Genomic DNA, 17911 nt, shown 5'->3' with positions numbered 1-17911 from the left:
TTTCTTGTTCGGATTTTAATTACATTCGGCATTGATGGGGGACGGTGGGGGTGTAACAAAAACAGAACGTTTCACTGCAAATCCTGATCGAGGTTTGGGTTCTGGGGGAGAGGTTGGAGACGACGGTGAAATAACCCTAAACATTTCGTTTGAAGTATTGGCATTCTTCTTCTTCTTTAAAAAAATAAAAACCTATATTTGTCAGCACAATTAAACATAATGCTACAAAGATTCTTCTGTTTCGTGGTGTGCAAGTTTTTTTGTTGTATTAGAACACTGTAAGGTAAACTAAAACAATGTAAAAATTTACCAACACAGTACTACGTGGCGAATATATACATTTGAGGATACTTCTGGGTTTATTAGATGGTGGAGAATATTTCCACCAGAAGATATACGTCCCTGGCTAGACTGATGGAAACAGACGATATACGTCCCTGGCTAGACTGATGGAAACAGAGGATATACGTCCCTGGCTAGACTGTTAGAAACAGAGGATACACGTCCCTGGCTAGACTGATGGGAATAGAGGATATACGTCCCTGGCTAGACTGATGGGAATAGAGGATACACGTCCCTGGCTAGACTGTTAGAAACGGAGGACATACGTCCCTGGCTAGACTGTTAGAAACAGAGGATACACGTCCCTGGCTAGACTGTTAGAAACAGAGGACATACGTCCCTGGCTAGACTGTTAGAAACAGAGGACATAAGTCCCTGGCTAGACTGTTAGAAACAGAGGATATACGTCCCTGGCTAGACTGATGGGAATAGAGGATATACGTCCCTGGCTAGACTGTTAGAAACAGAGGATATACGTCCCTGGCTAGACTGGTGGTAACAGAGGATATACGTCCCTGGCTAGACTGTTAGAAACAGAGGATATACGTCCCTGGCTAGACTGATGGAAACAGAGGATATACGTCCCTGGCTAGACTGTTAGAAACAGACGATATACGTCCCTGGCTAGACTGATGGGAATAGAGGATATACGTCCCTGGCTAGACTGATGGGAATAGAGGATACACGTCCCTGGCTAGACTGATGGTAACAGAGGATATACGTCCCTGTCTAGACTGTTAGAAACAGAGGATATACGTCCCTGTCTAGACTGTTAGAAACAGAGGATAACGTCCCTGGCTAGACTGTTAGAAACAGAGGATATACGTCCCTGGCTAGACTGTTAGAAACAGAGTTAACGTCCCTGGCTAGACTGTTAGAAACAGAGGATATACGTCCCTGGCTAGACTGTTAGAAACAGAGTTAACGTCCCTGGCTAGACTGTTAGAAACAGAGGATATACGTCCCTGGCTAGACTGTTAGAAACAGAGGATATACGTCCCTGGCTAGACTGTTAGAAACAGACGATATACGTCCCTGGCTAGACTGATGGAAACAGACGATATACGTCCCTGGCTAGACTGTTAGAAACAGAGTTAACGTCCCTGGCTAGACTGTTAGAAACAGAGGACATACGTCCCTGGCTAGACTGGTGGAAACAGAGGATATACGTCCCTGGCTTGACTGTTTTCCAGATAATTTGACTTTAACCATATTCACAACCTCCTTCATAAAACATCGTGAGACTATCCATGGATAAATCTCGGACCTGTTTGGTTCAGCGAACCTAGGTTCTTCAGATATCCTCATTTTAAGCACCGCGCTTATTTAATTAATTAGACTTGCTATACTTTACAATACAAACAGTTTGATTTAAACATGTGTTAATTTTCTTGTTTTTATTACAAGCGGGCGACAAATCCTCGATTTTACTGTTGACGTTCTTTCTTTCTGTCTTATCTCTGGATGCATGATATTTTCTTCCTTTGATATTACAACAATTACATTTATATCATAATATGTTTCGTGACCTTTTGACTTCTCTGAAATTTTCCAATAAAACTCGTTTTATAATTCTGTGTAATACTGTAAACGTGCCTATTTTAGCAGCCACGTTATTTCAGCGATTTTCGCGCTCAGGGCATTGCGCTAGATTATGATAATGCCAATTGCACAGTCTATACTATTTCTATAGGAAATAGTTTGCGCTAATCTGCTTTAATATTGAAATGCACTAACTTGAGTGCGCCAAATAATTACGTTTACAGTATTAGCTATCCATAAAAATAATAATAATAGATTTGAAGTGTAGTTTGGGCACCGTACCATTGACATGTGGGTGGAGGGGTGAGTTAATTTGGGAATGGGTTATATGCATCACGACTCTAAGGGCCTGTTCGTTTATGCGGACAAGCCGGTTCATTGGTTTTTAATAAATGTATTATTTCAAGCATATATCTTGACGGACCTTTAGATGTTAATACAGGCCTTGGAAGTCTTTGTCAAGACTCGTCTGAAAACAATATAAATTCATCAGGTCAGTCTTTATTTCATAAACGAATAACTGTGGTCCAACTGGTCAAACCGTTTGGACCGCAAAAACGAAAACGACCGCCGAAATGTCTCTTTTCGAAATAAAATCCACATGCTTACCCTAAGGAAATTCCTTCACGTAAAATTTCCATAGGAAAACATGACAGAAACTAATGGAAAATCTTAGCTAAGAAACCTTCATTAAAACATGTAGATCTAATGTTTTCCTATTCCGTTTTAAAGTTAAGAAATATATAAGTTTAGCTAGGTAAAATAATATATTTACCATTTTGTTTGTTTATAGCCAGTTACAATAGTTACTAGTTTATATTGCCACACATGCACGATTCATTTCATCTATTGAAGTCAGTGTCATCCTCCTTCGTCTATTTTTATTTATTTTCAATAATTTTATTCATTTTGTCTGTCTGTCTGTCTGTCTGTACATTTGCATGATGCTTTCAAATTACAGTGCAACAGACCGACGGACGAACGAACGAAAAATGAAAATTGCAAGACATCTCAAATCTACTTGGTAATTCGATACTTTATGTGTTCCGTTTCAGATAAAGAGGAGATCACAGGGGCACGTTACAATAATAATGTATACTGTACATGAAATTATTAAAAATGTATGTGGGTCAGTATAAACAACTATGTTTATACTGACCCACATGTATACATTAACATTGTAACGTGCCCCTGTTAGTAGATCGTCGAACAAGGGAGAGAACATCCAACGTGATTCCGTATATTTTTATTCCGTAAATTGTATGTACCATAATATGACTACGCATAAATTGATGACGTAGACCTCCTCTTGCACAACACGGTGTCCTAAAGCATGACATCGTCTCTGTGAAATCAAAAAACGATTTCACAATCACTCGCACATTAGGAGCTCTCTTTTTCAAGTTACGATTTCATTTTGGAATTATGGCTATCCGCGCACAGTTCGAGGGAAATAATGAAGTTGGAGTTTTCTCCAAACTCACAAACAGTTATTGTCTGGTTGCAATAGGAGGGTCTGAGAACTTTTACAGGTAATATATCGATGTTCTTGTTAGACAACGTGCTCTCAGTCAAAACGAAAGTCAAGAAGTACACAGTAGTCATGGACTTGTTTTGATTTATTAAATTGATTGGGGTACCGTTTATAATCATAAAGTGATGTCAACGTCCGAATAAATGTAGAATTTACATTCTGTTTGGAAATATTTCATATTTAAAACTGCTGTTATGTGCAAGGAAAGTGATATGATGTACACACAAAAGAAATTATTTTGCTAAGCTGAAGTATCTTGTCCAGGTCATCAGATGTTCCATATTAAAACCCAAACACCATTCATATGTAAGAGGAATGGGAAAATGCACGGACAGACCAGGGTTCGAACCTGGCACTTCCATACACTAGCCAGATGTTCTACAAATTGAGCTACCTGATCGCTGATGATCGACCCGATCCAGTTCTGCTACACTCTTCCCTCTCTTTTAAAGTCTTTGACCCCGAAGACCTAATAACTCAGAACCCATGTTCAAGTATCCCCTTGTCAATTGCAAGTATGCACCTCTCTTGAAACAAGGATTGGTCACGGCACCAAAAGTAATAGGAGTGGAAAAATGGACGGCCATACCGGGGCTCCAACCTGGGACCTCCAAACACTAGCCGGATGCTCCACCAATTGAGCTACCTGGTTGCCGATCGATGATGACCAGGTCCAGTTCTGCTACACATATACATTGTAGCATATCCATGTGTATTTGAAAGGTTTCCGATGTTTAATGGACCTTATAAAATATGATATTGGCCTGTTAATCGGCTAGTATCCTATTTTTAAAAGGTTCACAAAACATCAGAATTTGCTATATAAACACAAATTATCTGACACCATTCGATGATGTAGACAAAATAAATTTGCCTTGAAGTTGACATGTATAATACCTACCCGGTGTCTGTAAAGGTTGTTATTTTCAAGTTTTTTTCTTATTTTTCAAGGATATTGTTAAATCACGAAAACATATCATGAAAATTAAAATGTATAGAGGAAATTATACTAAGTCTGTTAAACAATTCTGAGAAAAATTTACCTGATTTGCATGACAATAGCAAATTTGAATCATAAAAAAGTTTCAGTATTTATTTATCAAACACATTACCAAGCCCCTAGTCTGTGTTCTTTTATATTCCATAAAATTCTGCTGTTCCAAATTTTCTTAAAGTTAATGATATGTGGCATATTATGATTTATTATGCATTTTTACCATTATTTTTTTACAGTGTATTTGAAGGAGAGTTGTCAGAAGCTATCCCAGTTGTCCATGTCTCTTTAGCAGGATGTAGAATAATTGGAAGAATGTGTGTTGGTAAGTTTGAACATACACTAGCACTGTTCTTTTGATTATATACTGGTAGGCATAATAAACATTCCTTTATATTTAAAATTTGTGTCCTTATTCCAAGAGGCCTAGGGATATTTTTTCACTCTCTGAAACTTTAATATATCTGATCCCAATCTATGTCTGTGTGCATGCCCATATACTGAAGAGAAATTACACATTTTTATAATGCTATGTGGTACTGATATTGGATACAAATTGTGGAGTATGGCCATCTTGTATATTTAACAATCATACACTGACTTTATTGTAATATGATATAAGCCTTTCAAAAAAGGATGTGTATGATGAAGTCTCCGTACGCTAGATAACAACATTTGTACCTGTTTTCAGTATTTTGTTACAGCAATCTGGCCATCTTTGTGCAGGAACTATTTATGTAATTCACCTATTTATAAATGCCTATTAAGAATTTTACATGTATTCCTCACTGTTGCAGGAAACAGGCACGGTTTGTTGGTACCAAGTACAACTACAGATCAGGAACTTCAGCACATACGTAATTCTCTCCCAGACAGTGTTTCTGTCCAGCGTGTTGAGGAGAGATTATCTGCTCTTGGTAATGTTGTAACGTGTAATGACTATGTTGCACTTGTACATCCAGATCTGGACAGAGTGAGTTGAACTTTTTTTTGCTAGCTGTTTCTTCTTTACATCCAATTTGGAACTTTTTCGCTAGCTGTTTCTTCTTTACATCCAATTTGATTCGAGCTTATTAATATAACGTGTATATACACAAGCTTAAAAATGTTGAAGGGAAAAAAAGTATTTTGGTTTGTTTCTTAAAAATTATTTCTCTGATACCAAATCAATTTTTTTCCTTGGGTGTCATTTTAGCTAACTATGAATATATACTATGACTGCAATTGTTAATTTAATGTATTTACATACTCCCAACATCAGGCTAGTACTGTGATAGTATACTTAGATATACTAATGTTATAGTTTCAAAATTTACCTTTCCAGTATGTCTTTATACATTATACTCTTGTATAATTGTTTGCGTTTTATAGCGTCATGATATGTTTGATCATTGATGATATCTAGCTTTTGTGTTTGTAAATCAGATAACAATTCTATGTCAGAAAACAATGCACTATTTAACTAATTATTTGGATATGATTTTCTTAGGAAACAGAAGAAATCATCGCAGACACACTGAAGACAGAAGTATTCAGACAGACAGTGGCAGAGAATGTCCTGGTTGGGAGTTACTGTGCTATCAGTAATCAAGGAGGCCTGGTGAGTCATCAATACAGGATTCATAGGTTTTGTTTATTTTTTTAATATGAAATGTAAAACTATCAAATGTACAATATTATTTGCATGTAATTTTGAAAGATTTTGTGTCACAAGAAGTCATTGTTTGTTTTTGTGGTTTCATTTGGGACATAAGTTAAAACTGCATTAAGGTTAAAAACAAGCATTACTTTCAAATGAAAAGAACATTAATAATTTTCAAGTAATTCACATATACAGTTACATACACAGATACATACAGAGCCAAGCCTCATTAATCCAGACACCACCATTCACAGCATAAGAAGAAGCTAGGATTGATTCCCTAACATATCTAAATTAATATAACTTCTGTTGCCCAGACAACTAGTTTGATATGTAGTAATACAACAGTCAGGTTATTGGTGAATATATTATCAAGGATGGACTGCACACATGAATAAGTACTTATATTCTGATAAGCAGTTACTGGATTTAATGATTATATGACTTTGAATTGATACAATATGACACTTTTATTACTAGTCTGGCTCACAAATTACTGGTTAGGTTCACAGCAAAGGTGGTAGATCATAGTAGATTTGAGTATGACCATTTCATAATTGGTGAAAAGATAGTCGAGGGTTCTCTGATTGACTACATCACATGTTATATAACCGAGAATTAATACTGATAGTGTATGTCATTAACATAGCTCTTCTGTATATCCTGTGTGTGGTGAAGTACTTGGGTTAGTGGTTTCAGGACTAATGACTAGTGGTTTCAGGATTAACGAAAATTTACTGTGTATCACAGGTGTGGTACAGTACTCAGAATAGTGGTCTCAGAATTAACGAAGATCTCCATATCACAGGTGTGATATGTATATTACAGGTGTGATATGTATATCACAGGTGCATACTTGCCAACTTTCCCGATTTAGTCGGGAAGTTCCCGATTCCAGACTCCCTGCCCCGTCTCCCGATCGTGTAGATAAAACATAGTGTATTCTCCCGATTTTGGAGAATATGTCTTGATAACCCCGTATGGAGGGGGTGTTCTCTGAACGCCAACATTTTTTTAAACAATAGATAGGTGTTGTTTCAGGAAACAATGGGGATGCAATTATATACTGTTTCATATAAGTTGTCCTTTTTTACCTGTACAGTCAACTGAGATTTACATGTGTTTCACTAGGAATATATCATAAATATATTTTCCCCCAGCTTTTTGTACATGCCCACATTCAATAAATGGTAACAAATATATGATACAATGTACCATGTAATAACATCATGTTTTTATATATATGTACTTATACAGATCACATTTACTAGAAATGTTCAAAGAGTTAAATATAGTTTACTTAGCTTGATCCTCTAAACGTTGTTTGATCAAAGGTAATAAACTGAGGAGCAAGTCGTATCCATATAAAACCCAATCCAAGTTCAAAAAGTTCCTGTTTTACAAACTCTGGCTAATTAGATTTTGGATAAGCTTTTTCAATTTCTTGAGACAAAAATCTGTAAATTTCATTCAAAATACAATATGTACAATTATCATGATTTAACAACAAACTAATATTTTATGTGATTAAAAAACGTGGTTATTTCTTAATCTTAAAAACGGAGATAGATTACCGCCTAGTCGGACCCCGGAAGAACTCAAAAATACAGTTGAGAATACACCATCTTTACTTACTTGGGCCTTGATACAATTGTACAAATTTTTAATAATTCGAAAACATTTGCATCGATGTTATTGATATTATTGATCAAAGATTTATTCCAAAAAAGACCAATTCGCCATACACTATCAAACGCCTTTTCAAAATCTATAAAGGCGCAAAACAATTCTTCGAAACCCTTCCTGATTTTCGAGAATGAGTTCAATTTTATTAGCATATTCATTTAAACGGGGATCGAACAAACTACCATTATTTTTAAAAACAGGAATAATAGATAAAAAAAATAATTTAAGTAATGGGTATACCTTTGATATTAGTATTGTCACATCAGAGAAGATTACTGAGGCTGACATCAATTCTGTGAAAGGAACAGAGCTCATCGAGAGCGAAGATGACGATGATGATGGAACTGACCCGGAAGTTTACATGCGTCACAGATCGCGAGGCCCTCGAATGCCTTGACAACATGAAACGTGTGCACATGTGCTGTGCGTGCATACATGGTGTTGCACATTGGAAATACGACCCCCACATAATACGAAACCCGTATAGTACGAAAACATTTGAGGGGTCCCCTGAAATTCGTCATAGCCGGGTTGGACTGTATACATAATCACGTTTTGAAAAGTAGGAAATTTAAAAGTAGGAAAACATCTTCTCTTAATATTTATTTTCAAAAATTCCAAAGAAACTGTTAATGTTACATATCTAAATGGAGTTCATTTGAAAATCGTACGCTTTGCATAAGCATCTAGTATTTGTAAACTACAAGACAAAAACACATTACGTTATAAAGATGGCAAATATAAATGATATATTAGCTATTTAAAAGTGATTTTCTCCTAAGCTTAGCATGAATCAATATCTTCCAAAATTCCGTTACTTTGTAAACCGATGGTCGGTAATAAAAGTATGAGTAGATATATTGTAACTCTTGATTCTGAATAAATTGACACAACAATATAAGATGATTTTCATCTACATCTTAATAACTTTCACATGGCGTATCTACCAGTATTAAAATTCAATGAATGTGCACTCAACTTATATGTACAGAGTGTATAATTATATGTATATTGCTGTTTGGATATACTTTTCTATATAAAGCTGTATATATTTCACTATTTCATTTATCGCATTAAACATTTTTTGGGGAAAATAAACAGTTATAATTAAAGACTTTAATTTTAAGACTGTGATAAATTCAAATAATAATTTTTGACATAAAAATCATATTCAGAAATATAATATTGTATTGCATTTTTTTTAGAAATGATATATTAAACTTTAGAAAAAAATACACATATAAGTATATGATGTTTAATTTAAAATCCTTCAATTTACCTACAAGTGAGTATCAACAGTAAACATTTACAGGTAAATTTACCTGTTGGCATTGAGACTCCTTTTTGGAAAAAGACTATAATCACTATCAAAACAAACTGCCCTACAGGTGAATTCAAAATGTTGGCGTTCAGAGATACACCCGTATGGAGCCCCTATTCATCTTGTTAGATTCACTTAGGCCTATGACAGGTAACGCTGGCTGGTGAAAGACATCTGTGTGGGGCATTGGTCAGTTAACTGACCTGCTCACAGACCGTAACGAAATTCTGACACTTCACTGACTGCAAGGGTGACAATACCCCGATAAATAAACAATTAATTAAAACCAATTAAGCTGAGGACGCGTGGTGATGGTTGTGTAGCAGGTCAGTCATGGTTATTTAAACGCTTGTAAATGGCTTCGTATACTGCCTTTGATGTCAAGCGCATAAACGACCTCTACTTGACCGGGCCACCTAATGAGTGACCTGTGGGGAATGAGTGTCCTGTGAGAGTTTTTTCACGCCCCGCAATTCGTTAAGTAATATTTTTAAATAATTTTTTCTGTATCATACAGATGAACGTCGAACCCATTGCCATGCCAAATTTCACTTTGATTGGACGTGTGCATATTATGCATTTTTTACGACAAAGTTACGGTGCAGCGCACATGCGAGTGTCCTGTGAGGTTTTTTCACGCCCCGCAATTCTTTAAGTGACATTTTCGAATATTTTTTTCTGTATCATACAGATGAACATCTAACCGATTAATTTGCCAAATTTGACTTTGATTGAACGAGTGCATATTATGCTAATGTACCGGCAAAGTTACGATGCATTACACATGTGAGCGTCCTGTGAGGAATGAGTGTCCTGTGAGAGTTTTTTCACGCCCCGCGATTCATTAATAGACATTTTAAAATTATTTTTTCTCTAGCATACAGATGAACATAGAACATATATGCACGCAAAATTTGACTATGATTGGACAAGGGCATATAATGCAAATATATGCAAATCTATCGGCGAAGTTACGGTGCACTACACACGCGAGTGTCCTGTGAGGAATGAGTGTCCTGTCAGTGATTTTACACGCCCCGCAATTCGTTAAGTGATATTTTTAAAAAAAAAATTCTGTTTCATACAGATGAGCATCTAACCCATAACCATGCCAAATTTGACTTCGATTGGACGTGTGCATATGATGCATTTTTTACGACAAAGTTACGGTGCTGATCGATTTGGTCGCACCCCCCATTTACCGATGGTTATACACATGTACCACCTGTGTCCTGTGGCGCCGTGCCAACCTCGGGTACCTTGACGTGTTAGTTATATATCCTTGCCGCAGGCATGGATCACTGTTAATTAAACTGCTGAAACCTTTTTTTCTTAAATGTGCGGGCCGGTTTGTGCTGCTCCTTTTACATGTAATTTACGCACATATGATAACTTAATGCATTGTTTAAGCTACTTGAGTTAGACGTATTAATATAGAATTGAACAATATAACTTATACATAATATATAACCAAATATAATGGTAAACTGTTATTAATACATAGAATTTGTTAATCTCAGTCTGAAAACTTGTAATGTACACTCACAAACAGGTCGACAGGTGATATATTGTCATATTAATAAAATTTGAGCGTTTTTGTTCACGCCCCGCAATTCATTTTTTGATGTTTTAAAATTATGTTTGCTGTATAATAAAGATGGACATCTAATCGATTGATCTGCCCCGCAATTCGTTAAGTGATATTTAAAAAAAAAAAATTCTGTATCATACAGAAAAACATCTAACCGATTAATATGCCAAATTTAACTTAGATGGGACGTGTGCATATTATGCTAATGTACCGCCAAAGTTACGATGTGAGCGTCCTGAGAGGAATGAGTGTCCCGTGAGGAATGAGTGTCCTGTGAAAATTTTTTCACGCCCCGCAATTCGTTAAGTGATATTTTTAAATATTTTTTTCTGTATCATAGAGATGAACATCTAACCGATTAATGTGCCAAATTTAACTAAGATGGGACGTGTGCATATCATGCTAATGTACCGCCAAAGTTACGATGCATTACACATGTGAGCGTCCTGAGAGGAATGAGTGTCCCGTGAGGAATGAGTGTCCTGTGAAAGTTTTTTCACGCCCCGCAATTCGTTAAGTGATATTTTTAAATATTTTTTTCTGTATCATACAGATGAACATCTAACCGATTAATCTGCCAAATTTGACATGGATTGGACGTCTGCATATGATGCATTTTTTACGACAAAGTTACGGTGCAGTGCACATGCGAGTGTCCTGTGAGGTTTTTGCACGCCCCGCGATTCGTTAAGTGACATTTTAATATATTTTGTTATGTATCATATAGATGAACATCTAACCGATTAATATGCCAAATTTGACTTTGATTGGACGAGTGTATATTATGCTAATATACCGGCAAAGTTACGATGCATTACACATGTGAGCGTCCTGAGAGGAATGAGTGTCCCGTGAGGAATGAGTGTCCTGTGAGAGTTTTTTCACGCCCCGCAATTCGTTAAGTGACATTTTCGAATATTTTTTTCTGTATCATACAGATAAACATCTAACCGATTAATATGCCAAATTTAACTTTAATGGGACGTGTGCATATTATGCTAATGTACCGCCAAAGTTACGATGCATTACACATGTGAGCGTCCTGAGAAGAATGAGTGTCCTGTGAGGAATGAGTGTCCCGTGAGGAATGAGTGTCCTGTGAGAGTTTTTTCACGCCCCGCGATTCATTAAAAGATATTTTAAAATTATTTTGTCTGTACCATACAGATGAACATATAAACTATTAGCATGCAAAATTTGACTCTGATTGGACGAGTGCATAATATGCAAATATACCGACGAAGTTACGGTGCAATACATATATGTGAGTGTCCTGTGAGGAATGAGTGTCCTGTGAGAGTTTTTGTACGCCCCACAATTCGATAAGTAGTACTTTTTGTTAACTCCTTCTGTACCATACAGATGAACATCGAAAATTTATTCATTTTCGGTGCAGTGTCCAGTGCGGTTTTTGCACACCCCACAATTCGTACATATACGCGATGTCTATTACTATCAACAAGTACATTTTAGCAAATGCTACGAAAAACAAGTAATAGATTTTAAAATACATGATATTTGTTTGTTCTGTACTTCCTGCCGCTTGACAAATCGGAGAGCAATGTTACAAAGATATTACAAAAATATTGAATTGGTGACCTTTAGTCTTTATTTTGTCAAATATTGTAATTTTGGAGAAAATACGTATATTGTAGGCGTAATAAAGTTAATTCTTGTAGAATTCTTATAAACGGACTTTGGGAGAAAATACGTATATTGTAGGCGTAATAAAGATAATTCTTATAGAATTCTTATAAACGGACTTAGGGAGAAAATACGTATATTGTAGGCGTAATAAAGTTAATTCTTGTAGAATTCTTATAAACGGACTTTGGGAGAAAATACGTATATTTCGAGCATGATAAAGTTAATTTTTGTATAATTATTATATACGGACTTGGGGATAAAATACGTATATTTCAGGCGTAATAAAGTTATTTATTGTATAATTCTTATAAACGGACTTTGGGAGAAAATACATAAATGTACGTATATTTCGAGCATGATAAAGTTAATTTTTTGAATAAGTATTATATACGGACTTGGGGATAAAATACGTATATTTCAGGCGTAATAAAGTTATTTATTGTATAATTCTTATAAACGGACTTTGGGAGAAAATAGGTGTATTTGTATTTCTTATATAACGGACATAGTTTTGAAGTTTGAGCAGTTCAATCACCAGTGACCATGCCTGCGGCAAGGTACCCGAGGTTGGCACGGCGCCACAGGACACTCACTAGTTAGCCTAGTACACACTGTATTCGAAAGGTAAACAAAATCACGGGGCGTGCGAACACCTCGCGGGACACCCTGCAATGTAACTTTGACGGTGCATTTATATAATATGCACTCGTGCAATCAAGGTCAACTTTTGCATGGTAATAGGCTCAATGTGCATTTGTATGCTACAGAAAAAATAATTCTAAAATATCATTTTATGAGTTGCGGGGCGTGCAAAAACAATCACAGTACACTCATTCCTCACAGGACACTCGTATGTTTATGGCACCGTAACTTCGTGTTCGCCGGTACATTTGTATAGTATGCACTCGTTGTATCACAGTCAAATCTTACATTTTAATAGGTTAGATATTCATCTGTATGATACAGAAAAAATAATTCTAAAATATCATTTAATGAATTGCGGGGCGTGCAAAAACACTCGCAGGACACTCATTCCTCACAGGTCACATTCCTCGCAGGACACTCGCAGTTTTATGGCACCGTTACTTCGTCTTCGCCGTTACATTTGCATGTTATGCACCCGTCCAATCAAAGTCAAATTTTGCATGTTATTAGGTTTAATATTCATCTGTATGATACAGAAAAAATAATTTTAAAATATCGTCTAATGAACTGCGGGGCGTGCGAAAACCTCACAGGACACTCGCATGTGCACTGCACCGTAACTATGTCGTTAAAAATGCATAATATGCACACGTCCAATCAAAGTCAAATTTTGCATGTTAATGGGTTCGATGTTCATCTGTATGATACAGAAAAAAATATTTAAAAATATCACTTAACGAATTGCGGGGCGTGAAAAAACTCTCACAGGACACTCATTCCTCACAGGTCACTCATTAGGCACACCCCTACTTGACAGTATATCTCGGGACAGAAAAAGTGAAAACAACACTGCCAATGTTATCAACGGAGTATCAAATTTGACAGATTACTTATTGAAATGTTAACTACATTTAAACATTGGCTGATCTTTAGATAATTAGCACAAGGAAATAAATTCACAATAACGACCATAGACCGAAGGCCTGGTTGCCGGTAGGTAACATCGTTTCAATCACCGTATCATCAGCATACTTAGTGTCAATTAGCAGAGACTTATTTTGGCAGAAACTTTCCCAATTCACATTTTGAAAGACAAAAAACATGTCCACAAATACTCACTTTCTTAAACTAAATACTGTCATGTTAAAACTTTGAATTTAAGTATCAGTCCCCACCTACAAAGTAATGAGTTGTAAGCCTATAGTGATTACAACTGCTGGTACAGCCCTTAAAAAAAAAATTGTATTAGTTGTAATCCAAAGGAAACATTTGAAATTTCATTCAGATATTATATTGTACTCTAGATATTTATCGTGACATTTTAGGTATTTTCTTTTGAAGTTTACTGCTGGAGAGAAAGCTTGATAGAAAGTGATATCATTGTGATAATTTGCATTTAATTGACTGACATCTATCTTACAACATAATTTTCATAACATATCTAAGTAAAAACTTTTATTTAGAGTGAACAGTCAGTTAAATCATTTCCAGAAATAATTAAAAATGATGTAATTTTGCAGCTATTTTTTTGCTTATATAATTATCTTTCCAAACTTGAATAAAAAAGATCATTGGCCAAGCTTGAAATAAGTTTTCCTCCCTTTTCTTCAGTGAGGGAAGGAAGCTTTAGTGTTCATGCAAGGAATTTATTTGCCAATAGCAAATTATCTCCCCTTAGTTTTTGTTTGCTAAGTATGTCGCACGTGAAATGTGTTTTCCGGTCAAAAATGTCGCTCACGCACTTTCTCCCCCATGAGAATTTTAAAAAGTTGGCAAGTATGCAGGTGTGATATGGTACTCAGCCTAGTAGTTTCCATCTTCACTAGCCACGGCTTCTGATTACATTACACTCCACGAACCCTTGGCAGATATATTCATCAGTTCTTGCCCTCTAGCGGAGATTCGAAATTATCACCCTTTATGCATGAAATTTTCGACCAATCAAAACGAGCGTAACCGATGTACTTCATCAGTGATGTTTACAGACACACATGGAGGCCTGTGTCATTTTGATGAGATATGTGATCAATGACTTATATAAATTGATCAAACACTGCGAATGTTTCCCCAAAGATTGTACGTTTCTGTATTTAGGTAAAATGTCATGACATAGTCATCAAGGTAGCTCTGTACTTGGCGCCGCAATTTTTGTTTTCCTGCGGAACCAAGCCTGAATGTAAAATGCGATTTGATTGAATGCCCTGGGATTCCAGGGCGCGACGGTTTAAACACGACTGTAATATCTGCCAAGGGTTCGTGGAGTGAAACATAATCAGAAGCCTTGGCTATCAAAGATGAGTAGTTTCAGGATTAATGTAGATCTACTGTTTATCATAGGTGTGGTACGGGTTAGAATTAATGAGGATCTGCTGTATACAGTGTGTGGTATGGTACTTGGGAGATGTGGTTTCCAGATTAATAGAATCTTCTGTATATCAAATGTTTGAGGTGTTTGCTCACTCTATATTTTTGAACAGATGGGCCCAACTCAAATATGCACTCGAGTGTATAATAATTTGAAATTAAATGATTTGTTTTTCATTTTCAGGTTCATCCAAAAACAACAGTAGAAGATCAGGATGAACTGTCATCACTTTTACAAGTTCCTTTAGTGGTAAATAACTATAAATGTATTATAAATGGTTATACTTTATCAAGTGTGAATATTCAAGTTAAACATTACCACCATATAAACTAATTGCATCTTGGGTACACTAATTCATTCCTGCACTGATCAGTTTAAATTTGAGAAAGAGCTAAAACATGAGTGCACTAAAATAAGTTTGTTTAAAGTACATGTACATGTATATCATTTGACCTTGTAGGCTGGTACAGTAAACAGAGGCAGTGATGTTATAGGGGCTGGACTGGTAGTTAACGACTGGATAGCTTTCTGTGGACTGGATACAACAAGTACAGAACTCTCTGTCGTAGAAAGTGTATTTAAACTTGGTGACAGACAACCTAGCAATATCACAACAGAAATGAGGGAAAGTTTGATCGACAGGTCAGTATTCCTTCAACACATTTCACATTTACATCATTTTTTTTCTTGACGATTAATTTGAACTTTAATTGTTTCTACAACAATTTAAAAATAAGTTATATCTATTTATATAAATCACTCTTGTTGCTCAGATGGTAGTGTGTGAGGAGACGAGTATTTAGAGAAAACTCACTATTTCTATATACAGTAAAATTCAGGACATGCAAATATTTATATACCATGATTGTCACTCTAGAATTCTAAATACAGGAGTTATTTGCTCGTTATATCAAAGTCAGTGAGGTCATGAAAAACTTTGAAATATACTAAATATCTGAGGTAGCTGTACATCTTATATAAATATTTTTATTGTTAGAACTGAATATTAAGCAAGGTCTTTAATTATCAGAGTTCGAGTTAATGAAGTTGGATAGTAATGTATATTGAATGGTGTTGCTTTTGTTTTGAATGCTTTTCTCTAAATTCAAGGTAATGCATATATTCCTCTTTCCTCCTCTTAAGATTTTACTTTCTTTATCTTCACACTTTAGATTTCTATTGTTAATATGGTAAAAATCATTTAAAACCTACATTATTATTCTGACTATATAATAATTCCTTTTTCAGTATGACGTAAAGCAGAACTACTCGGCATACGTTTATACGACATGCAGACAGCAGGCTGTTAAATGATTGGTGTTTAATCTTACCAATATTTAAAGCAAACTTTGTACATATCGATGACATCAACCTAGGTTGATATGTATAAACATCATGTCATTCAGGAAACACAAGAAACCTGTTATCAGAATGGATGGACACTGTGTCGGAAGGGAAACGTTAAGTTAGCCAAGTATTTGAAAGTTTCATGTACATAAACAATTTACTGAAATGTTGATACGAGTCAGGTTGCCTTTCTTGTTACTCATGGTATCGCTAGTTGTAACATGTATGATGCCAAGTACTATGGATCTGATTCATTGATATTGATGAATACATCATTGTATAAATACTAAAATCTTTGGTTACCCATCATCTAAATGTATCACCTGTTTCATATGAAGTACCAAACATGGATTTGAAGATTTGTTGTTACACATATTCTGCAAGGGACAAATCATGATAAAAACAAACCAATAAATATTCAAAATAATGAATTTGTTTGGTGATTATATTTTCATTTAATGTTACGAATTAAATGTATTAATTCTAATTCCATCTGTAGAGGTGGCTTTTTTTTTAGATCACATGCTCAAGGGGAAGTGAGCTTTGTATACTATGATGCATCATTCAACAGTTCTCCTTCCATCTGTCCATCGTCTTCTGCCATGCTTCAACTTTTTTCAATTAGATAACTTCTTAATTACCAAGAGGTCATGAGTCATGATATTGGGAAAGTGACATGCTTGGAAGAAGTATTATCAGTACCTAATGCTCCCCAATCCACCCTGTTCCCACTCTCATAACTGTAGACATAAGAAAGGGTATACTTGCCATAAAAATATGCCGATCAACACAGAACAAATTCAGTGTAGATGTGTGCTGACAACAGTTTGAAAAGAATTTTAATAAAATTGTACAAAGAGCTGTCTGAACAAGATTTTGTCAACATACACAGGGAAGGGACATAACTGCCATAAGATTATGCTGACAAAAACGTAAGCTCAGGTGCACAACTTCATTGTGTGATAACTACATGTACATCAGTGAAGCATTAAAACATTCGGATGAATACTGTAGGAGTTGTCTGGATAAAATTCAGTCTAAAATTGTAGTAAAAGGGGTGAAAACTTAATTAGAATAAGCAGATCATAAAGATATTAGTGCAGGTCACAACTTCCGTGTTTATTTTCATAAAATTGGAAAACTATTGCCAGGTAAAACAACATGGTACTCAGTGCTGTACTGGCTTTCTCCAATTCTAAAAAGTACTTCCAACTGATCATATCTTTTCAAACATCTTTTCAAACATGTTCAATTA

The 17911-nt window shown here is 35.6% G+C and overlaps 1 protein-coding gene across 1 annotated transcript; it reads left to right on the top strand.

Annotated features, from left to right (window-relative positions):
• The first annotated feature begins 3192 nt into the window (after nucleotides 1–3192).
• LOC117337921 (eukaryotic translation initiation factor 6) lies at nucleotides 3193–16826 on the top strand. The gene is made up of 7 exons (XM_033899066.1): nucleotides 3193–3416; nucleotides 4652–4737; nucleotides 5210–5385; nucleotides 5902–6012; nucleotides 15493–15558; nucleotides 15770–15951; nucleotides 16558–16826. Exons 1-7 carry the CDS (start codon nucleotides 3310–3312, stop codon nucleotides 16565–16567), a joined length of 738 nt encoding a protein of 245 aa, XP_033754957.1. The 5' UTR covers nucleotides 3193–3309; the 3' UTR covers nucleotides 16568–16826.
• The last annotated feature ends 1085 nt before the right edge of the window (nucleotides 16827–17911 follow it).

This window comes from Pecten maximus, chromosome 11, assembly GCF_902652985.1.
Source record: "Pecten maximus chromosome 11, xPecMax1.1, whole genome shotgun sequence".
Lineage (NCBI taxonomy): Eukaryota > Metazoa > Mollusca > Bivalvia > Pectinida > Pectinidae > Pecten > Pecten maximus.
Note: the sequence above shows the minus strand (reverse complement) of the source record. Positions and strands in the feature narration are given on the sequence as shown.

Excerpts from the sequence above, each read along its gene's own strand:
- LOC117337921 (XM_033899066.1), top strand. The coding sequence starts at position 3,310 with ATGGCTATCCGCGCACAGTTCGAGGGAAATAATGAAGTTGGAGTTTTC. Across the intron at positions 4,738-5,209 it reads AATTGGAAGAATGTGTGTTG|GAAACAGGCACGGTTTGTTG; the intron begins GTAAGTTTGAAC and ends TCACTGTTGCAG. Across the intron at positions 15,559-15,769 it reads TTTTACAAGTTCCTTTAGTG|GCTGGTACAGTAAACAGAGG; the intron begins GTAAATAACTAT and ends TTGACCTTGTAG.